This window comes from Xyrauchen texanus, chromosome 37, assembly GCF_025860055.1.
Source record: "Xyrauchen texanus isolate HMW12.3.18 chromosome 37, RBS_HiC_50CHRs, whole genome shotgun sequence".
Taxonomy (NCBI): Eukaryota; Metazoa; Chordata; class Actinopteri; order Cypriniformes; family Catostomidae; genus Xyrauchen; species Xyrauchen texanus.
In genome coordinates, this window is record NC_068312.1 from 6,075,167 (window position 1) to 6,098,959 (window position 23,793).

General features: G+C 37.9%; 1 protein-coding gene across 2 annotated transcripts in view; it reads left to right on the top strand.

Annotated features, from left to right (window-relative positions):
• LOC127630701 (KN motif and ankyrin repeat domain-containing protein 3-like) overlaps positions 1-23,383 on the top strand; it is a 39,864-nt gene extending 16,481 nt beyond the window's left edge. For both annotated transcript variants that reach the window (XM_052108417.1, XM_052108416.1), the window contains 10 exons: positions 7,694-7,774; positions 7,851-9,425; positions 10,130-10,238; positions 10,963-11,181; positions 12,135-12,225; positions 13,323-13,542; positions 13,875-14,017; positions 14,773-14,973; positions 17,341-17,439; positions 19,026-23,383. In XM_052108417.1, the coding sequence (XP_051964377.1) occupies positions 7,738-7,774; positions 7,851-9,425; positions 10,130-10,238; positions 10,963-11,181; positions 12,135-12,225; positions 13,323-13,542; positions 13,875-14,017; positions 14,773-14,973; positions 17,341-17,439; positions 19,026-19,088 (2,757 nt within the window). In that variant the 5' untranslated portion in view covers positions 7,694-7,737 and the 3' untranslated portion in view covers positions 19,089-23,383. The remainder of the gene's footprint in view (positions 1-7,693; positions 7,775-7,850; positions 9,426-10,129; positions 10,239-10,962; positions 11,182-12,134; positions 12,226-13,322; positions 13,543-13,874; positions 14,018-14,772; positions 14,974-17,340; positions 17,440-19,025) is intronic.
• Positions 23,384-23,793: the final 410 nt, after the last annotated feature.

The window sequence follows — 23,793 nt, forward strand, 5'->3', positions numbered from 1 at the left end:
TCCTGAGCTTCCAGAGCCTCCCTCAGCTCCGCCTCCTGAGCCTCCCTCAACTTCGTCTCCAGAGCCCCTCTCAGCTCCGCCTCCGGGACCTGTCCCTGTCCGATGGCCGCCTCCCAGGCCCCCTGAACCAGCCCCTGATCTATAGCCATCTCCCAGACCACTTAAACCTGTCCCTGCCCGGTCGATACCTCCCTGGCCTCCTAAGCCTATACCTACCCTGTGGACGCCCCCCAGGCCACCTGACCCGGTTCCCTACACACACCCCCATAGACTACCTGCCCGCCTTTTTGGCCTCCCTGGTCTGCCTGCCCACCCTTTGTACCCCCGTGGACTGCCTAATTGCCCCCTGGGCCCCTATGGACTGCCTAATTGCCCCTTGTGCCTCCTTGGACTGTCCCTTTTCCCCCTTTTCTAGCTCCTCTCTCCTTGAAAATTTGTTTATTTTTTCTATTTTCTTGTTTCTTAGGACCGTCTGGAATCCGGTCCTTTTGAGGGGGGATTCTGTCACGTTCACTGTTGTCTTTTGGTTTTGTACTGTTTTGTATTTTGAAGTTTAGTTTAGTTCCTGTTTTGGTTTTTGTAGTTTCTTTTATTCTGTCATGTTCACTGTTGTCTTTTGTTTTGTGCTGTCATTTTGAAGTTTAGTTTAGTTCCTGTTTCCTGTCTGGTCTTTGTAGTCCTCTTTGGATCTCATATTGAGAGTTGACAGCAACAGATTCCAAATGCAAATAGCACACTTGAAATGAACTCTGGACCTTTTATCTGCTCCTTGTAAATGGGATAATGAGGGAATAACACACACCTGGCCATGGAACAGCTGAGCAGCCAATTGTCCCATTACTTTTGGTCCCTTAAAATGTGGGAGGCACATATACAAACTGTTGTAATTCCTACACCATTCACCTGATTTGGATGTAAATACCCTCAAATTAAAGCTGAAAGTCTGCAGTTAAAGCACATCTTGTTCGTTTCATTTCAAATCCATTGTGGTGGTGTATAGAGCCAAAAAGATTATAATTGTGTCGATGTCCCAATATTTATGGACCTGACTGTATATATTCTGCTCAGGTGGCCAAAGGTTCTGCCCAATAGAAACAAAAGTTTGAGTAAACATTGATTAGAGGGGAAGATTTTCAAGGAGTAATGACTTATTTTAGTCTATTCCTCAGACTAAGCTATCGGATGGCTTCAGAAGGGATAGTTTACCCAAAAATGAAAATGTTGTAATCAATTACTCTCAAGTCACTCCAAACCTGTATGACTTTCTTCTGCTGAACACAAAAGACTATATTTTGAAGACTTTTCAACTGTTATGTCCATACAATGTAAGTCAATGGGGGTTCAAAACAACATTGGACACCATTGACTTTCATTGTATGTACAAAAAAAAAATTCAGAATATTTTCTTACCACAGAAGAAAGAAATGCATACAGGTTTGGAGCAACATAGGGATGAGTAAATAATGACTTCAATTTAATATAAAGAATTTCTATTTTTTGGTAAACTATCCCTTTAAAATATTGCAAGAGTCATATGGACTCCTTTGATGACACTTCTAAAGCTCAACAGAGCTCAACAGCGACCGTCCCATTTCATTGTCATAGTATAGAAAAGAGCAGCTGAGACGTTCTGCCTATCCTCTCGTTTTGTGTTCTTATGGTTCATATGGTTTTTGAAAAACAGTAGGGGGGTATTAATTTTGATTTCTACTTGACAGCAGGGGCAGACTGGGAAGAGAAATCAGCCCTACATTTAGATAGAAACCGGTGTTGCTGGCCCAAATGTTGTTGGGGGGAGGGGCTGTTCGGCATAACGCGGCAGCCTGTTTCAGCTTAATGCTGCCTATTCGGCCCTGTTTAGTGGGTGGCCCACCAGGAAAAGTCCCAGTTCTCCCTATGGCCAGTCTGCCCCTGCTTGACAGCACTTTAAGGCTTTTTAGGAGACATCTTGAGAAACTGCTGTGATTAAAGTGAGATGTGTCCTTGCCCAGCCTGTAGAGATCACAAAACATAGAATGTGAATAGAGACCTTCAACTTCCTCTGCAGAAAAATTGGAGGGAGTTCTATGAGGTCACTTTCAAAACATGACTCCCATTCACCCAACACCACAGTGGAAGATTTGTTTCCAGATATTGGCTTACTCTAAAAACTCACTGTTCCCATGTTCTGAAAGTGGTGAATGTTATTCACAAAGATCTTATTTTGTGGACCAGAACTGAATGAATGAATGAAAGGTTAGAACTGTTTTCCTCTGATTTGATTTAGGAAAGCATTGAAATAGTTGTTCATTTAAAAATCAAACTTTTGGACATTCTTGACTGAATGTATGATCATGTTTGTTATGATCCTTTTTATTTGAAGGCTTATGCCTGAAATAATTTGTTATTTAGATGAACACAAACTGCCTATGTATGACAGCATTCCTACGGTCATTAGATCAAATATAAAATTGTGAGTTTCAGGCCTGAAAAAAGTAATGGAAATAAATAAAATCTTACAAAGTAATTTTTAAGATGACATATTTAATTATGCTGTCTGTTAAGTGTCTTATTGGAGACATTTGTACACTAGTGAGTATAATCGCTTACATCTAGGCTATTAGTCCAAAAGCTTGGCATCTGATAGGGCTGTACAATATCTAGAGGAAAAAAGCATATTGCAAATTTCTTTTTTATACATTTTGCTATTTTTTCAGTGTTCAAAAACATTTCAGGAGGGAAATAAATGGTTTTGAATAAACAATACTTTATGATAGGTTATTTCTTTGTTATTTTTTTCTTCCACCTTCCCTAATTCTGTTCTGTTCTCTCACTGGTACCTTTTTGTGTGCACTGCATTCTGATTGGTGAAATCTCAACAGTGTCCAATAGAGTTGCACCAATCATAATGGTGAATTAAACCTCAGAATTCTGAGTAAAAAAAAACCAATTGCAACTTGTTGTTTAGAAATTACACATGCTCATGTCGCCATTTGATTGTGATTATGATTAATTGCACTGCTCTAGTACTTGACATACACTGAAATAAGTGGTAATCTTTAATTGTTACCTCAACAATTTTTTTTCTTCTATATATAAACTATAAATGAGTTGATTTTAAAATTATGATTTTTAATATATTTTTTAAACCAGATTTAGAATTTTGAAGCACATTTTTTAAAGTAAAATATTAAAAGTGAATAAGATGCAGTGAATAGAGTTGAAAAAGTCAATAAGTGTCCAGCATACAAGAGAACATCTTCAATGCAGACCAAGTGCATTAAAAGAATGACCAGTGTGCCGAGCTGTAATCTAGACAAGCTAAAATATAAGAGTTTTGATTCGTTTTAAAATATTTGGTCTCTACATAATTCCCATATACTTCCATTTGTGTTAATGCATAGTGTTGTTGTCTGCACTGTTATTCTAAAATGTGTAAAATAATAATGAATGAGTTGGGTTCCAAGCTTTCGACTGGTAGTATACATGTTCAATTCTCAGACAAACAAAGCTTTTGTTTTTGTGTGGCTGGCGTGTTTGTAACATGCTGGTTAAAAGCGCAGGAGGTAGACAGGAATGTGTTTTCCACCTTTGCCTTGTAATTAAGCTCTTAACAGCAGGCAAACATTGTGATATTTCTCAGATCACAGCTGAGGGGAAGCTGCAAATCAAGGGAACTCATTGGAAAACTGACCAGCTGCATGCAGCGTTTTTGGAGTTATTATATAGTTTTCACAGTATGGTTTTCAATTTGACCTTTCAATTGAGTTTTATTTTCACAGTATGGTTGGTTTTTCAGTTTTTAACTTGTGTTCAGTCATGCCAACTCACTGAAAAATTAAGGTGTTATAATTAATATGATGAGGAGGTTTGGTCTTGGCAGACTAACACTGCTGGCTGCTGCAATTACTACAAATCCTTGATACTGCTAGAACATACACAGACATGCTGCTGCTGAACAATCAGACAAACATATAATCCTGTGAATCAGAATTTAGACAGGTGGTGATGAGGAGGTGGAGGGTTTCAGTGAGGAAACTCTAATAGCGCACTGCTGTAAAACCAGCTTACCAATTGAGTCAATTGAAATGTTAGACAAAGAGAGAGACACACAAGTGGATTGGCTAACTACATGTCAAAGGACCTAACAGCTTGGCCCTTGTAGTGAACTTGGAATCATTTTTAGTTTTAGTGTTTTAGTCTGCCAAAGTTAACATTTCAATATGTTTTGCGCTGTCACATTTCTCTGTCATAGTGTTTTGCTATGTAGTGGCGTTTTCACGTTTAAACGCAAGTTGTAAAGATTTCAAATTAATTTGGTGTCATTTATACTTTATCTTAGTTTTAGAGTCATGAAAATGTGTTTAGGTTCCATTTTACCAATAATGTTAATTTCAAATATGTTTTCAGTCAATAAAAATGCTTCTGTTTTAGTTTAGTTTTTTTTACAACAATAACACTGGCTGCATGCACAACATGCTGAATTATGCTTGATGCAGTCAGTCTACCCAATGTGAAACATATTGAAGCATTTGGATTCAGTCTCCACATGGTGCCATTAATTTGCTCAATCAATGGAAAAAAAAACTGCTTTTGCCCTGTAGATGCGATCAAACAGTACATAGTATGTTTTTAATTAGACGCTGTGTTCCGCAACACTCTTAAAGCAGTGCTTCTGTTTTTTCTTTTCTTTTTTCTTTTTTGGCCAAACAATCTGTTCATTATATCCTGAATTCAGGCCATTTGCCGCCCTTCTGCAGTCTTTATGTTCAAATGACATGTCCGAGCTTGGTCACATTAGTACTGTGGAAAATAGGAAGTGTGTGTTGGAATGTGCCTGGGGCTCTGTGAAAACAGTTATGAGTAACATGCTTTCCCTTTTTCTTTGAGAGGGTGTGTTTTTATATATTTCCATGCCCTGCCCTGTACAGTGTTATTAAAATGTGCCTTCTTGAATGGTGTGCAAAAAAGTTTGTTACTACTAATACTAAATGTGTGTTTGGTGTTGATATTTACCTCTGACTGTACCCTAACATACTCTTAAAAAGTACTGTAGTTTTACTTAGATTTATATCATGGTACTGAATGATATTCATATTCAATGGTATTTACATAGTACTTCAAAGAATACCAATGGATTACCACAGTAATGTTCAAACTAACGGAGCAGAAAACATGACGCTTATTGGTACTTTTTATGTTAGCATTAAAACGTTTTTCCTCAATAGTAGATTCAGTAGAATCAGATTCGGAGTGTTCTGTAGAAGCAAAGAAATAGCTGAATTTTAAATCTTTTTGATGTTATTTTTGGATTCATGTGCCTATTAATGAAAAAATATGAATAGTGCTGCAAAACCCAATTTTAATTGCAAACCTGAATAGTACAGAGCTAGAGCAGAAGGGAATTGCAGAGTACTAGAGAAAATAAGATTAAAATATTTAGAGAAAAATGGTCATAAAAGTACCCGTATTTATGGTGCACTAGGAAATTAGTCAAGCTCTTGCAGACAAGGTGTGTCATTTTTAACAACAAATGGAAGATAAAATTAAAATGTTAAAATTGTAATTGCTATAGAAGTCTAAGATTGCAAGTTGCAATGAAGTATGTTTCTCTTAAAAACAAGAATTTTTGAAATCTTACAAACACAGATGCCGTTGACCACACACACAGAATTGATTAACAAAAAACTAAACAAAACAATAAAAGACCCTTCAGTTTCAGAAGATAATTATACATTTGAGGGACCACAAATGCCATATAACAGTTAACTTTTGGTCAAGCACAAAACACGATACTACAAAATAAAAGAAATCATGGTTAAAATGCTTGTTTTGAATGTATTTTAAGGTTCCCCTTAAGTTTACTGTACACCTAACCACATTTCTCAGGTGACTGCTAAAAAAAATTCTATTATATGATTCCAGAGCATGTTTCAACTAGAAACAATTTCTTCCTGCTTGCTGTTAATGTTGTGACCTGACCACAAGGAAACAACACAATTACTTATAGCCTACCTATATTTATATAAATAACATAAACTCAACTACAACAAGAAGAATTAGTCTTAGATAAAAACTATTATTGGCTCTTCACCCATCACGGTTTTACATTTTTTATATATATATATATATATATATATATATATATATATATATATATATATATAAAATATATAATATAATTCTGTATATAAATATTATTATATAATATTCATATTTTTTGGTCATTTTATCTAATATTTAATAACTTTTAAAATGTTGCAACTTTATGTAGCTAATGCATCTCCTGGAAACCCTATTAAACACATTGTTTTCTTAAGGAGGGTGAATAGATTTGTTATGAAGAATGTTCAAAGTTGACTTGTACAAGCACAACTGAGATTTATTTGTTTATAGATGCTGTGGAGAAGACGAATCTAGTATGGGAGCAGGCCGCACTAGCCGGCCTTTTCTCTATAAGTTGTTCTCTCCACAGAATCTTAGATTCGGCTGGGGCCTTTAAATGCTCATACAACGTGCCAGAGAAGGCGTTCTTTTCCATGGAGGCCACACCCTGAATAAAGGGGAGGGTACAAATGTGGTGAATACGTAATTTGGGCCTAAGGCCGCACATGGAAGAGGGGAGGGGCTCTACAAATGCAGTGACCGGGGCAGAGAGGAATCTACCAAGGGAGACGCGGGTCTACCAAAAAATGGAGACCGTACCACGGAAGATACATCACAGGATGTTACCTGGGTAACTGAGACCTGTGGAGCACTTACCCCAGTACAGGGCACGTTAGCACACATACTGGGTCCGACTATGAATTCCTCCGCTGAACTCGTGAGCCACAGGGCTAGGAGGAAGGACATACAGGGTTCACAGATCGGGAACATGCATGGGAGAGAAGAGCGCACGTGAGGTGCGCTCTCATTGACACCGAGTCAACTCCATGCAGAGAAAAAAAGATGCTCAACAATCATAGTTAGAATAATAATAATAGTTGTAGTAGTAGTATAGTACTAGTAGTAGTAGTAGTAGTAATAATAATAATAATAATAACAATAATAGTAGTAGTAGTAGTGATGATAGTAGTAATAATAATAATAATAATAATAATATCATCTTAGCTTTATGAAATTTTAGACCAGTCAATAAAATGATTGCCAATATACAAAACTCACTAGGTCTGGGAGCCGGTCCATTACCGCCGGCGAGCACATCCAACAGACCCCCGACACAGACACCAATCCCACCACAGATCCGCCCGGCCCCCCCCCTCCCCGCCACCAGCAAAACCCAATCCCGTTACATCTTTTCTATAAACAAGGAAAAGAAGGTCTGGCTACTATAGCAAGTTTTATGCAATTTACTTGCTCAGACAACATATTTGTCAGATATACTTCTTGTAGGACTTTCTTCTTGCTATCAGTGACTCTTGGAGGAGCTGGTCAGATCCGCTCTGATATGGTGATCATAGGCAACCATGGGGTTACCTTATACCATCAGATTAATCTGTGCAGATCAGCAGTGTTGAAGCTTTGCTGATGTAAAACAAAAACAAAACAATGTTCCTCCACAAGTAACTTGCAATTGTATGTTTCAACCTCAGATGTCGATACAGTAGACATAATTTCGTAGTGTTATTGAAATTTTATATGAAATTTCATTTCATGTTAAAGAAATCAACTGAAATTTTGTATGGCACTGATAAATTTGGTCTTATGTATGCAGGTGTTCTGATTTGTCTTCTGGGGGGCATCAGAAGGCTCCATAAAATGACCCAATCTGTGCACATAACCTCCAAACTGCCAAGTAAGTAGTTGTTTTGATTCTCTTTGAAAAGTATATCTGTTTCAAGATGATCACATCTGTTATGCTTGCTATGCAGATCTGAGTGCCCCTTTTCATTGCTCTACCGAGGAAGAAACAGAACAAGGTAGCTCCTATTCTGTACAGACACCCTATGGATTCCATCTGGACCTTGATTTTCTCAAGTATGTTGAAGAAATAGAGAGTGGGCACAGCATTCGTAGGCCTAATGTTAACACTCGGAGAGGTTCAAGGAAAAATCTGGGGATTGGGGGTAGGACCAGTGGCTGGACCTCCACTGAGTCGCTTTCCTCAACAACCAGTGAGAATGGCCAAGCTAACCCACCATTTCTCCAGAGCCCCATCACATCATCCAGCAAATCACAACCCCTTTCTCCATCACCAGTGATCAGTCCCAATGTACCTGCCTCCTCGAAAGTTCCACCCCCACCCCCACCACGTAACCCTAGGGTAGAGCGAACGCTCCTTGAAACAAGCCTTCGACTGCAACATGAACAAAGTCACTTTTCTAATGGATTAGTCTACAATTTCCCTGACCTTTCCAAAGTGAGTTCCAAAGCTGGTGGATCTAGTAGTGACTTCTCTATAGCTTCTTCCCAGCTTTCAGATGCCCGCTTGCTACAGATATCACCTGCTGTGCAGAACTTCCTTTCTAGCGGCTTGACCAGAGCCAGTCCTCAGACTTCTGGAAGGAGCACTCCAGCCTCCAGCTCCGGAACATCTTCATTGCCTCCTGGGCATCTTCAGACTGTCCGAGAACAGATGGCCACTGCCCTTAGACAACTAAGAGAGATGGAAGAGAGAGTGAAAGGAGTACCAGCCTTAGAAAGAGAAGTGGCTGTGCTTCGTGCCGAAAAGGAAAGTTTGACTGTGGAACTTCAAAAGAAAACAGAAGAACTTGATGCTACGCTCCAACTGAAAGTCTCCACTGCAGTAGTGGAAGCAATAGCAGTAGAGGAAGTAAAGAAGCCTCCTACCATTACTATAGACAAAAGATCCATTGCAGTAGGTGGTGACATCCCCCTTGAGACTGTGGAAGTCTGCAATCATCAGGCAGTCAAGAATGCTGCTGTTGAAGCTTCTGTTCAGGTTTGTCATGCAGCTGTTGAGACTGAAGCTATTGCCATGTTTGATGAGGGAATTCAGGCTGTAGTGGATACAGAAGATGTGTCTGTCTGGGTAATAGAATCATTTTTAGGCCTTCAAAGTGAGACAGAACGAGAAATTGATACCCTGCAAAATACCATCACATTTCAACAGGAATCAATTCAGGTTCTTGAGACCCGACTAAATCAGGTCAACCAAGACTTGGATACATTAAGGGTGAAAGAAATAGAGAGAACATCTAAGATTATGTTGGACAAAGAGTCACTTGCCAAACCAGAGACAGTCAATGCTCAATTGGAAACATGTCCTGATGTTTGTTCAAAAACGTCAGTTGGAGTGGGGGTTCCAGATGTGACTGATCTGGAGTGCTTTTCAATGACTAAAAATGACCAAAGCATTCAAACAGACCCTGTGGAAACTTCAAAGGATAAAACTGTGACACTGGTAAGCACTGGTATCCAGTGGGAATCCAATATCTACGCTAGTAACACTCAAGACAGTGAAGAACAGCCCCCATCTCCAGAGGGTGAGCATTAATTGAATTAATTGTAATTTTATAGTCAACAAACCGGTTTACTTTATTAATAAATGTTCTTGGCCTCAATGTGTATGATTTATCAGTGCACGTCAAACATGTTTTTCTTTGTAATCCTTCACAAATACTATGCTCCTCCTCTGAAACAACTTTCCTTTTTTGCTGAAGTCACCCTGGCCACATGCTGCAGGCTGTTGTTTAACCAGTGTTAACCAACAGCCAAATAGCTATTTAATTTTTTGTTCAAGGCTACTGTTGTAGGTACTGTAGACTTCTAAAATCATGCCAATAGTTAAAACAGTTATTTAATGATATTAATGTTAATGTAATAAAAGTTACATCATTAATAACAATTAATGATAGATAAAAAAGAAAAAACATTTCCACTGGGATATGTGGAGATGCTCTTGATGAACTTCAGCTTTCAAGTATTGGTCAAAAAGCTCTGGCTTCAATCTGGTATGGAATCATCATTCAATAAATTCTTGATGGTTAAATCATGTTCCACCCTACGTTTTTGTCAGTTTTGTTTTTTCCCCATCATTTTTGCATTGTTAAATATCCTGGTGTACTCTGAAATGTCACATTACAGTAGAAAAATGGGTTGGAAATGCAATTTCATGTTCTTGTAGGAGAACTCTGTTTTTAAGGTGATCTGCAGAAAAACCAATTAAAGAGTATTTTCTCCATTAAAGCTGCAGGCCCTCTGAAGTCTATCATGAAGAGGAAGGATGGGAGTGGTTCTAGTGCAGCTTCCAGCAGTGGCAAAAAGAGCTTGAAGTTTGTTGGAATTTTAAATGGAGGGTGAGTTGCTTGAGCAGGTTCTCATATAAGAGGTCATGCATTATAGTGATTTCACCATGATAAGGGATTAAGAGCACCTAAAACCCCCTTTATCAGGAGAAAGTCACTGTAGAGCACTGAATGTTGTGAGTTATTAATTAAAAAAAATGCAGGCATAGGAATATGATAAAAGACAATGTTCAATAAATAATTACAATTATTAGTGCTGCTTGGCTAGACATTTTAAGTACGATTGCTCATCTGGAGCTTTAGGGTTTTGATGGAGAGGTATGCTATTACTTTTCTAACTGATTGGATTTTCACGGGTGGATGATAAAGGGTGAAAAATATCTCAAAAGACTTGGAGGGATCTGAGCTATATCTACAGACCAGAATATCATAGTCTTGGAAGCGGGTTATTTTGACTGGTCCATTAAGCAGCCATCCAGAACACCCTAACAATCACCTACAAACGCCTTCGTGGCGTCAACTTCTGTAAAGGCAACAGATGTCTAGTAATATAATTATAATCAAAATAAACAATTCTTGCACCAAGTACACTAAGACTGTATGCAGTTTATGGTTGCCAATCAATGTAACAATCAAAGATCATCCCATGGTGCTGCGGTCGTATTTCATAACAGATGTCCAATCAGATATTAACTCTCTGTTATATATCTGAGACAAGACAGAATATTGTTAAATTATTAAATTATAACAAGTTCCACTTCCTAAATCCCTTCAGGTATGAGTCGACCTCTAGTGAGGAGGATGAGGACGAGGAGAGTTCCTCAGATGAAAGTGTGGCTGGTGTGTGTTCAGACAGCAGTGTGGAAGAGGAGGCAGCTCTGGAGGACACATCTGATGAGGAAATTAACATAAATGTAGATGAAACAGACAGTGATGGGAACACAGCAGCTGGAACTGAAGATCTGAAGGATCAGGCAGAGGAAGTGAAGGAAAAGTAAGTATATATTCTAAGGGTGTGTTCACAGTTCAGTTCGGTTCTCTGGTCCGGACCAAAAATGAAAATGAAATTTAGTCCATGTTTGTTTAGCGTTCACACTGGCATTTTAACACCGAACCTAACAATACAAAACCAAAGGCATCAGGGAAAAGTCACGACCTGATTGGACAGCTTTTATGGTATATTTTTTGACAGAACTTCCAAAACAATGGTGGTGAAATGGGCTCGTTGAATGTATATATGTATATGTGTTACATACATTTTGGTCCATTTAGTCGTCTTTGGTCAATGTTGCATTCATATATCAATCGAACCGTACCAGAGTTTGTTTGGAAGCGGACCGAGACCCACTTTTCAGGCGGTCTCGGTTCGCTTGTTTGGTGCGCACCAAGGTTCGGGTGACAGCGTTCACACTTGTTCAAATGTACGGCACTAACAGAGCAATCGCACCAGAGTTCGTTTTAATCGAACCAAACCTGCCAAGTGTGAACACACCCTGACTGATATGACACCTTTTTCATAATGTGTGAGATATTTTACTTCTGGCAGAAGGCTGTTCCATAAGGTAGGCTGCAACATGATGCTGCATGCTAAGATACCATGTTTAGGCCAAAATCTTGGTAGCATTGCACGTATCATTTGCAGAGAGGGCAATCCCATAATATTGATAAATATTAAAATGCTGCCCAGAAATATTTAATAAAAAAAATTTTACTCAATATTTGTATGTGCTTTTTATTTTTGCTGATTAGTATTGTAAAGAGTATTTTGTTGTTAGCTTAGCAACATGCTAACATCAAGATATTTAAATTAATTCTAATAAAGAGTGCTATTAATGTGGCACTGCCTATGAAGACTGTTTCAAATCAGTCAATTATGAGGCTTTTGTTATACAAAGTCTTATACATAATATGGTTTAATATACAATAATAAATTACATTTTCTAACAGGTTCGAACTGAGTGCCAAAATGCGTGAGGCGTGTTTGATTTTGAAGAACCACCTGAATGATGCAACCAAAACAGCGAAGAGTAAAGAAGTGGTGAGAACAAATGACAATTCATAAAATATTTTATACACATTGTGTACACTATTCCAAATGAAGTGAAAAGGCCAATAAACCTTTAAAGGAATGTTCCAGGTTTAGTACAAGTTAAGCTCAATCAATAGCATTTGTGGCATAATGTTGATTACCACAAAAATGTATTTTCTATAAAATGCAAGTTTACAGTTGAGTTTACAGTGAGGCACTTACAATGGAAGTGAATGGGGACTATTTTTGGAGGGTTTAAACAGAAATGTGAAGCTTACAATTTTATAAAAGCACTTGCATTAATTCTTCTTTTAAAACTCAGGTATTATTTGAACTGTAAAGTTGTTTAAATTGTTGTTTTTATAGAAGTTTTGGGGTTTTAGGGTTTGTTGATATTACATCGTTGTTGGGAACAAAGCTGTAAAATTGGCTATAACTTTACACAGAAAGGGCCAGTAAGTGATTTTATCACACTAAAATCATGTTAACACCGATATTGTTAATGTCTTGAGGGTAAACTTTTAAAACGGTGAGTATTTTGGGGGGCCTGGGTAGCTCAGCGAGGATTGACCCTGACTACCACACCTGGAGTCTTGAGTTCGAATCCAGGGCGTGCTGAGTGACTCCAGCCAGGTCTCCTAAGCAACCAAATTGGCCCGGTTTCTAGGGAGGGTAGCGTAACATGGGGTAACCTCTTGTGGTTGCTATAATGTTGTTCTTGCTCTCTGTGGGGCATGTGGTGAGTTGTGCGTGTATGCCGCGGTGAATAGCGTACCTAGTGATTTCGCCACCCGGATCGAGGCGAGTCACTACGCCACCAGGAGGACTTAGAGCGCATTGGGAATTCTAAATTGGGGAGAAAACAAAAAAGATAACATTTGTATTGTAATGTTTAAAAATTGTCTTCCCCATTCTGTTCCATTGTAAGTGCCTCACTGGATCCTTGATTTGTTTTTTGTTTTTTTGAAGAATAGGAGGAATGAGTCGAAATAAATTTTTGTGGTAATCAACATTATACAACAAATGCTGTCGATAGAGTTTAACTTGTACTGAACCTGGAACATTCCTTTAAGCTCATTGTTGCTCTGTTTACTTGTGTAATGCAGCTGTCCAGCACGCATACTGTTCAGTTGGAATGGTTCCGAGTATCCAGTGCAAAGATGGCCCAGCCATCACGTGTGTCAAATTACCTGATGGCTTTCTCAGAGGTGTCCCACACCCTGCTGCAACACATAGTCAACATGACTGATGGCAACGGCAACACTTCTCTGCACTACAGCGTCTCTCATTCCAACTTCGCTGTAGTGGACCTACTGCTGGACACAGGTTAAATTAAATTTAGCATTTTTATTTGGTCATTAAGTGAGACTGAAATAAAGTGAGTAGTATTTGGCTGGCCATGTGATTTGTGGTGGCCACCATAAGATGGTGACCACCCTTATGTAAAGAGAATTTTTATTAAAAAAATTTTTTTTTTATCTTACTCGTATGACTTGAGTCTTCATTTTCATGTGAGTGTACATAATTTTAAACAAACGTAGCACACTTTTAAAAACAATAGACTCATACAGTGTTCTGAGTTACCAATGGTTTGAAACACTGCAATTATACTGTTGGTAACTTCAGTAGCAATAATCTTTCAGTGTGTTTGTGTTCAGGCATGTGTAATGTGGATCAGCAGAATAAAGCAGGTTATACAGCTGTGATGCTGGCAGCTCTGTCCGCAGTGAAGAAGGAAGACGACATGGCTGTGGTCCAGAAACTCTTCCGTCTGGGCAATGTTAATGCCAAGGCCAGCCAAGTAAGTCACCCAGTTATTCAGAAATTTGTTTGCGATTGCATTATTGGCTAATTTGAACATGACATTTTAACGTACACAGTTCTGGAACATTTTCTTTCATTCCTAAGTAATTAATTTAAAAAGATAATGGAAAAAGAAAATAGGAAAATACGCACTGTGGCAGGGCGGATCCGAGTCGTGATGCTACACACCTGGCCCCTAATCAGGCTAATTAGCCCTCTATAGGGATATAGGCCGACCGGAGATGGCAGTGCGACAGAGAGAGAGAGATTTATGGGCAGCTGCTCGACACCTGTTTGTGTTTGTCGCACTGCCATTAGGGGCTGGGTCGTGATGCTACACACCCGCCCTCTGCCCTGCCACACATACTTTTCAGTATATTTTTGACCGCTTTTGTCAGCTATAGGCTGAATATGATTTTTTTTTAAATTTTGGTCATTGTGATCTGAACAAACTGAGATTGCAACCTATGTTGGCATCTATCTAATTTGATTAGCCTTTACAAAGTAACACATTAATTTGAGTTTAATTGGATGCACAGACTTTTACATATTTTGTCAATTATTTAAAAAAAAATCATATTATTTTATTATTTGAATTAAGCACTGCTGTCCATGACCTTATTAGAACGGACTTGCTGCTTTTAATTGTGTTTCGATGCACCAGTTGGGAACCACTGCTCTACGTTATTGCTGTACAGAACAGAGCATTCTTTATGCATGACATGTGAATATGTATTTGTGTGCTTGGGTAAGGCAGGGCAGACGGCTTTGATGCTGGCAGTGAGTCACGGGCGGCAGGAGATGGTGCGAGCGCTGCTGGACCGTGGTGCTAATGTGAACATTCAAGATGACGAGGGCTCCACAGCTCTGATGTGTGCCAGTGAACACGGCCGAGCTGAGATTGTCTCTTTACTGTTGGAGCAGCCCGGGTGTGATATTACAGTCGTAGATAATGTGAGTACATCACCACCTCGTGCACTTTGACATACTGAATGGATCATTCCACAAATAGAGTACACTTGTGACCCATGACTTGTTTGCAAAGCATTAAAGGCACAAATCCCATATTTTGTTGCATGAATTATTAGGGTTCCATTTGATCCCAACAATTTTCTCCATAGGAGAATGTATTATTAACAGCACTATATAAACTTTTAAAGACAGACCTACCATGAGCTCTGAGGATGATAAACAATGGGAAATGGGCCCATTGAAGCCAATAGTCTGCTTAATTTTAACTTCATTTAAAAGAAATTGTTTTATAGCAGAATATCTGGTGAAGAACTACACTACCCACGATGCTAAGGGAGGAAATTCACCAGACAGAGAATTAAATGCATTGTTTATAATCAACAGATTTAAATCAATAGTTTATATTTTTCCATAATTTTTATTTCAATTACAGAATTCACAGTGCTACATGGTATTGTAGTTCATTCCCTCATGAAAGAGGTTAAGTACGCGGTCTTTTTCAAATAACCTTTTGCCTCAAATCAAAGTTTGTAATGTTGCGATTCACCTCAGAGCTGGTTGGTTAGGTTCATGGCTTAGATCTATTTTATAAGTATTTTATAAAATATCTATAGAAACAGTAAATGGGAAAAATACTTCTGGAACCAAGACAACTGAAAAGTGGGCGGGCACTGTTGTGCTCTATTAGGTACCGTAATTTCCGGACTATTGAGCGCACCTGAATATAAGCCGCACCCACTGAATTTAAAAAAAAATATTATTTTGAACATAAATAAGCCGCACCTGTCTAAAAGCCGCAGGTGCCTACCGGTACATTGAAACAAATGAACTTTACACAGGCTTTAACGAAACACGGCTTGTAACAAAAATAAATAGGCTTTAACGAAACACGGTGGCAGTGGGGGCGTGGTCAAGCGCCCGTCCGGGAGAGAAAAGCGGTAAGGGCGCTTACATCAAGTGCTGAAAACTGTCACACTGGTGCCAGTGTGACAGTTTTCCCAAGAGGGACACGTGAAGCAGGGCACTTGATGTTCCAGGTAAATCTTTTAATGGCCACAGCAATGTTTACAATCAATTTTATAAAGTTTCTCAATTCTTGGTCTTCTATGCGCCAACACTAGACTGACGTGTGTCTGTCACTCTCTCACTCTCTCTCTCTGCTGCATTTTTATGCCGCTCTCCCCACGCTTACTGAAATTAGACACAGGTGTTAGACATTAGCTCTGGTGTAAGCGCCCTTACCGCTTTTCTCTCCCGGACGGGCGCTTGACCACGCTCCCACTGCCACACACGGCTTGTAACAAAAAATAAAAAATTAGCAGTAAACAGTAGCCTAGCAAGAAAGTCATTGGTCACTATCTTCCTCCTCTTGTGCACTGAAACCACTGAAGTCATCTCCTTCGGTGTCGGAGTTGAATAGCCTCAGCTTTAGTTGTCTTTTTGCACTGAGTCAATTCATCACGCTGCTGTTTCCAACGTCTCTCGTGCAGCAGCTCTATTTCCTTTTCCAACAGCCAGATCAATCGCCTTCAACTTGAAAGCTGCATCATATGCATTTCTCCGTGTCTTGAGGGTGACAAAATGACTACCGTAATCAGAATGATGGGAAGTTTGATCGCGCTCGATTTAATCTAAACAGTAAACAAAAAAGTTGTTTGACCTTAACCCGTTCGGCAATTTCATTGGTCTAATGAAAGCTTCATGCCGCCAAAAAACTGAGCACGTCACAGAAGTTTATTTTATTTTTTTTTTAAATAAAATTTGAAAGCGGGAAAAATCCATATATTAGCCGCGTCGTTGTTTAAGCCGCGAGGTTCAAAGCGTGGGAAAAAAGTTGCGGCTTATAGTCCGGAAATTACGGTAGGTTAGAGGAAAAGTAAAGCTAGTTATTTTTGGTGTCCAACAATTAAATTCATACATTAGGTTGTTTTTTTTTTTTTTTACATGAACAAAAATTTAGATTTGTAATAATTAACTAACTTTAATGACCAAAAACTTAATATTTAGCTGCACACAAACCTGTTACCAAATAATTTTTCCCCACTACAAAAGAGGGTTCTCAAAATTGTGAAACCCAAGAAGTTACACAATTTGGACCCTTTCTACAGCATGTGGTGAAGATGAGTAAATAATTTCATCCATTTTCTCAAGTTTTGTTTTTACAAATATTGTTATGGTCCAAAGCAATTTTGCAGGCTTCAAACCTAGTGTGATTCCACTATAGTTGGAAATGAAATGTATCACAGATGAGTCGCATCTTAAATGTTGTTTCTTTCGGTATCCAGTGTTAAAGCATCAAACCTCTTTTCATTATGTGTAAATCTATTCTCTTTGTCTTCTGTCCTTAAGGATGGCAGTAATGCCCTCTCCATTGCCCTAGAGGCATCCCACAATGACATCGCAGTCCTACTGTATGCCCATATGAATTACTCCAAAACACAGGCAGATGTAAGTCCTCTTTGTGTCAAAAATTGCTTGTTTACAACTCATATAAAGTAACGAAGAAGAATACCAGGGGTTAGACTAGTGTAATTGTATTTTAACATATAATGGCTTTCCAAACCATTTAATTTCAATAATGTGATGTATTTTCATATCTGATTAGAATAGTTAGCATGCCCTAGATGACGTAAATGGAAAGCATTTTGATTAAAGATTACAAAACAAATTTTTTTCTTTTTGGAATAACATGTGCTGATAAATCATGCACAATAAGACCAGAAATATACACTGACCACTATTAGGTACACCAGTACACCTACTTATTCATACTTATGCCTCTGAGGTACATGGATGCTAGGCCCACTGCAGCCTCAGCTTTCTGTTCTTGGCTGACAGAAGTGGAACCCAGCATGGTTTTCGATTGTTGTAGCCCATTCGCCTCAAGGTACGACGTATACGGAAGAGTTATTGGAGTTAGCGTTGCCTTTCTGTCAGCTTGAACAAGTCTGGCTATTCTCCATTGACCTCTCTCATTAACAAGGCATCCACAGATTTGCTGCTCATTGGATGTTTTTTGTTTTTGGCACCAGTCTGAGTAAATTCTGTTGTGCGTAAAAATCCCAGGACAAAAACTCAAACCAGCCCGTCTGGCACCAACAATCAAGCCACGGTCCAAATCACTGAGATCACATGTGAAAATTAACTGAAGCTCCTGACCTGTGTCTTGTATTATAAATCATAAAATAATACAAGACATGTTCACACAACCTTAAATTGAGTTCTATTTTCTTTTCTTTAGGCAGCATTAACTATATTACCAAAACGAAGTACATACCAATTCAATATGAACACACATTTGGCAGCATTATTTTGGGAACACAAGGGAATTTATTAGGCTTATTTATTATGATTATTATTATCTTTACATTTATAATTGTCTTTAGTTCTTAATATGTAGGCTATTAGTAATTTTTCACCTCTTGTCTAAGATACTTGGCAAATGGGGCCGAGATGGTAAATGTTTGGATTTGGGGAGGTGGTTATATAAGATTTTTTTAATCACTTCGTTATTTTAATAGTTTTCTTTTTTTCATTTCTTTAAAGTGAATTTTGAATTTAGAAATTTCTTTTTAAGTGTTTGTGTTTCAATAAATGACATTTTTAAAGCAAAATCAATAAAGCAAAAATATTTACAGACCCTCAGCAGTGGGGGTTGACCATGCAATCGGATATCGCAATATTTTAAAGGCAATTATTGATAAAATATATTTTACATATCGCCCAGCCCTATTGCACTGCTGCCACACGATTGGCTGATTAGATAATGTCGCATGAATAATTAGGTAAATAATGTGGTCGGTGAGTGTATATGGTCAGTTTTGATTTCATGACTTTAAAGACTGTACTATTGAGATTTTCAAAGCTTCTCAAAATTACTAGCAAATAAAATGTGCATTAGTAAATAATAATAAAAAGGTATTTTTTGAAAAGAAATGGGAATTATGGTATTGTACAGTAGCTCACCTCTAACTTAATTGAATTTTCATTCATTTTTATAATACAACAGATTACATTTTGTTGTTGTTGTTCAGGTAACACCTATAGCAAACACCCAAGGCCCGTCCAGTCCTAGAAAAACATGGCCCTCAGAGTGACATGGACACAAACTGGAAATAAAAACAAGACTAACCAGAGTGACTGGAAGATTAACAATGTATATGATACAAGTTTATATATATTTATATTGTATTCACTGATTATTCTGTCTTTATTCAAATATTTAATACATTATACTGCAGTAAGAATACTATGTAACCACATTAATATAGTAAGACACATCATAATTATCATTAATTTCCTTCAGGCATCAACATGAAATCAACTGTTTAATATCTGGAACTAAGGGGTCTGGAATAACTCATGTGTAATGCTATCATGATTACATTGTTCACAAAAGTAACTGAACATTTGTCTTATGTCCAAAATGTTGTCTGCATACCATGATGCATTAACTGCCCTGTTATTTCAGATTCTGTGGTAAAGCACTGCCATAACCTCCAATAATCATTAATACAACACACACACACACACACACACACACACACACTGCAGCTTCCCAACAAGTTCAACCTATGAGCGCTGTAATGACATGCTGTTTGTAAAAGGGCAAAAACAAACGCCTAAATTGATTCTACATGGACTCCACCCTCATTTCCTACCACATGCTTTATTTTACCTCCAGATCTAATGGGGCTTTTCCACTGCACGGTACAACTCAACTCTGCTTGCTTTTTGGGGGTTTACCACTGTGGATAGTACCTGGTACCAGGTACTTTTTTTAGTACCACCTTGGTCGAGGTTCCAAGCGAGCCGAGCTGATACTAAATGTGACGTCAAAACCCTGCAGATCACTGATTGGTCAGGGAGAATAGTCATTACAAGCATCACTGGATTTGAGATACGGGACATCAACCCAATAGTTTTAAAGTTAGCTAAAGCGATAGCAGTATCATTAGTTCACGCGACTTTCGAATTGTAAAAATAAATGACTGTGCGCAAAACCACGCCGTGGTCAATAAACGAGGTGCAGACGTTCCTCTCGTTAGCGATGAACGAAACGATGATAAACGAAAAAGGTATTTCAGAAGTGTCTCGCACACGGCTACTACCGGATCTACCAACTGTGTCGGGAAAAGTAAAAAAAAACTTATGTGACTACAGAACCATCAAGGAAAAGTGAAATCACATTTCGCTACAGTTTCCCAGTGAAATAAGTGAAATTTCCCAGGGTCATCATAAGCGAGTGAAATGGTGTTGTAAGTTTAGATGAGTAAAATTTACCTCTCCAACCTAATAATTTAACCTAAACCGAAGCAATAGTGTCCTAAAAAAGTAAACAAGATGTAAACAAAACGGATATCCTTAACCTAAACTTCACAGTTAGTGTCCTAAATGCAAACGTGACATAAAAAGCAAATTTTCTGAAGCAACCGTGTCATTTCATGTCGCTTCTATGAGACTTTTGTCTCATGTGTCAGCTTGTGTGCTTGGCTTGAGCCTCAGTCTTCTGAGTCCAAGGCTGGACAATGTCAGGCTCTGTCAGTTGAGCTAATTTGCAGCTAATCTCATTGGATTAAGTGTGTAAATGTAGGTGGATCTGTAATGCAACCATTAAAATGTATCGTTTTTCAAATGAGAAATGTTAGAGTTTTAGAAGTGTTTCGATATCAACACAACGAGTATTAGAGTGAAAAATACATGTTTACAAAGTTATAATCAGCCATTGTGCTCATGATTTGGGAGATGGGGGGAGGGGAGCCCACAGTAGTTGTAGTGCCTTGTTTTAATTTCACCTGGAATCTGTGGCGAAACATTGAATGTGGCACGTAAAAGTCAGTTTGCTAAATTTTTGTTACATTAAAGTTAATTCTAGGATACTAGATTGCTTTAATCTGAGCAGTTTTATACTCTAATAATCTGCACTTTATCTGAAGTAAAAAATAATTGTATACGGTTGCCACAAAATATTTTGACAGTTAAAAATGTATGAATACCTTTGTATTAGGTAACAAAATATCAAAGCAAGTGTCATTTACTTTTCAAGCAAAACATTTCACAAAAAGTTTTGTTAAATTTAAAATGATCAAAGTACTTGGACATCTTGTGGTTGTCAGATGTTCGTGGAACATACTTCATCCATTAAGAATCACCAGTTGATTAAATGTCATTGCAAAAAATGGCTCAAAAAAATCAGTTAATACTGAGAAAAGATATTTCATCATTTACAACTTGCTTTACATTACATAACAAAATATCAATTACATTTTATGTGTGACTTACAGTTGAAATCAGAAGTTTACATACAACTTGGCCAAATACATTTAAACTCACAATTCCTGACATTTAATCATAGAAAACATTCACTGTCTTAGGTCAGTCAGGATTTTATTTTAAGAATGTGTAATGTCAGAATAATAGTACAGAGAATGATTTATTTCAGCTTTTATTTCTTTCATCACATCCCCAGTGGGTCAGAAGTTTACATACACTTTGTTAGTATTTGGTAGCATTGCCTTTAAATTGTTTAACTTAGGTCAAACATTTTGGATAGCCTTCTACAAGCTTCTCACAATAAGTTGCTGGAAGTTTGGCCCATTCCTCCAGACAAAACTGGTGTAATGGAGTCAGGTTTGTAGGCCTCCTTGCTCGCACATGCATTTTCAGTTCTGCCCACAAATTTTCTATTGGGTTGAAGTCAATATTTTGACTTTGTTGGCCATTTTGCCACAACTTTTGAGAGGTCATTGTCCATTTGGAAGACCCATTTGCGACCGAGCTTTAACTTCCTGGCTGATGTTTTGAGATGTTGCTACAATATATCCTTATAATTTTCCTTTATCTTGATGCCATCTATTTTGCGAAGTGCACCAGTCCCTCCTGCTGCAAAGCACCCCCACAACATGATCCTGCCACCCCCATGCTTCACTGTGGATGGTGTTCTTCGGCTTGCAAGCCTCACCCTTTTTCCTGAAATATAACGATGGTCATTATGGTCAAACAGTTAAATTTTAGTTTGATCAGACCAAAGGTAATTTCTCCAAAAAGTAAGATCTTTGTTCCCATTTGCACTTGCAAACTGTAGTTTGCCTTTTTTTGGTTGTTTTGGAGCAGTGGCTGAGTGACCGAGCAGCCTTTCAGGTTATGTCGATATATGACTCGTTTTACTGTGGATATAGATACTTGTCCACCTGTTTCCTCCAGCATCTTCACAAGGTCCTTTGCTGTTGTTCTGGGATTGATTTGCACTTTTCGCACCAAAATACGTTTATCTCTAGGAGACAGAATTTGTCTCATTCCTGATGGCTGCGTGGTCCCATGGTGTTTATACTTGCTCACTATTGTTTGTACAGATGAATGTGGTACCTTCAGATGTTTGGAAATTGCTCCCAAGGATGAACCACCAGACTTGTGGGTCACAATTTATTTCTGAGATCTTGGCTGATTTCTTTAGATGTCAAGCAAAGTGGCACTGAGTTTGAAGGAAGACCTTAAAATACATTCATAGGTAGACCTCCAATTATCCTAAGAGAAGCTAATTGAATAATTGCCTAAAGGCTTGACATCATTTTCTGGAATTTTCCAAGCTGCTTAAAGGCACAGTTAACTTGGTGTATGTACACTTCCGACTCACTGGAATAGTGATATAGTCAATTAAAATTGAAACAATCTGTCTGTAAACAATTGTTGGAAAAATTATGTGTGTCATACACAGAGTAGATGTCCTAAATGACTTGCCAAAACTATAGTTTGCAAATATGAAATCTGTGGAGTGGTTGCGTTTTAATGATTCTTAAAGTGTCCATGCACTTCTTTGGGTTCTGTACAATCTTAACAGACAGACATATTGAGCTTAAAATTATGGATACGGTCTGTTTCAGAAGATGTGCTTTCCATTTATTATTGTTTGATGTCTGTGTGTTACCAAATAGCATACTGATCAAAATGTTCATGGAAATAACTGAACAATGGATTTTGCACAAATGGTTATGAGTGGAGTTCAATACCTGTTAAAGTCTTAAACTAAACCAGTGTTTACTGTTGATCGCAAATTCAGAAAAAAATTCAGAAAGAAAGTTTTGGAAAATAAAGTCTAGTTGCAAGATGCAGCAGTGGTAGTAGGCTACATATAATTTCAACCAACTTTTATTTGCTCAGTGAAATGTATATTAATCTATTCAACTGTTCTTTTTTTAACCAGCCTTCAAGTAAATGTTTGTACCATTTCTGCTTCAAGTATTTTTTATTTTTGTATAAAAAATTGTGTATTTTACACAGTATATATGCTTTGTTGTAATGACTGTATTGTTCTACATTTGTATCATGCTATGCACCTTTGGCTATTTAAGTTAGCCTTTGTTATAAGTGCAATAAAAAGTTATATTGTATGATGTCAAGTAAAAGTCTGTAGGCCTATTTGTTTTTTGAGAAAAAGAAATTGAACAAATACTCAAATTTTCACAAGGTTTATTTCTATTTCTTCTGCTCCAAACTTACTTCTCTGTCTGCTCATATGAATGTAACACAAGTGTTTCACCACTGTTCAAATGCACTTTGGATCACATAATTTACAGTTCAATGCAAAAGTTTAGGCACCCCTGACAATTTCCATGATTTTCATTTATAAATAATTGGGTGTTTGGATCAACAATTTCATTTTGATCTATCAAATAACTGAAGGACACAGTAATATTTCAGTAGTGAAATGAGGTTTATTGGATGAACAGAAAATGTGCAATATGCATCAAATTAAAATTAGACAGGTGCATAAATTTGGGCACCCCAACAGAAATATCACATCAA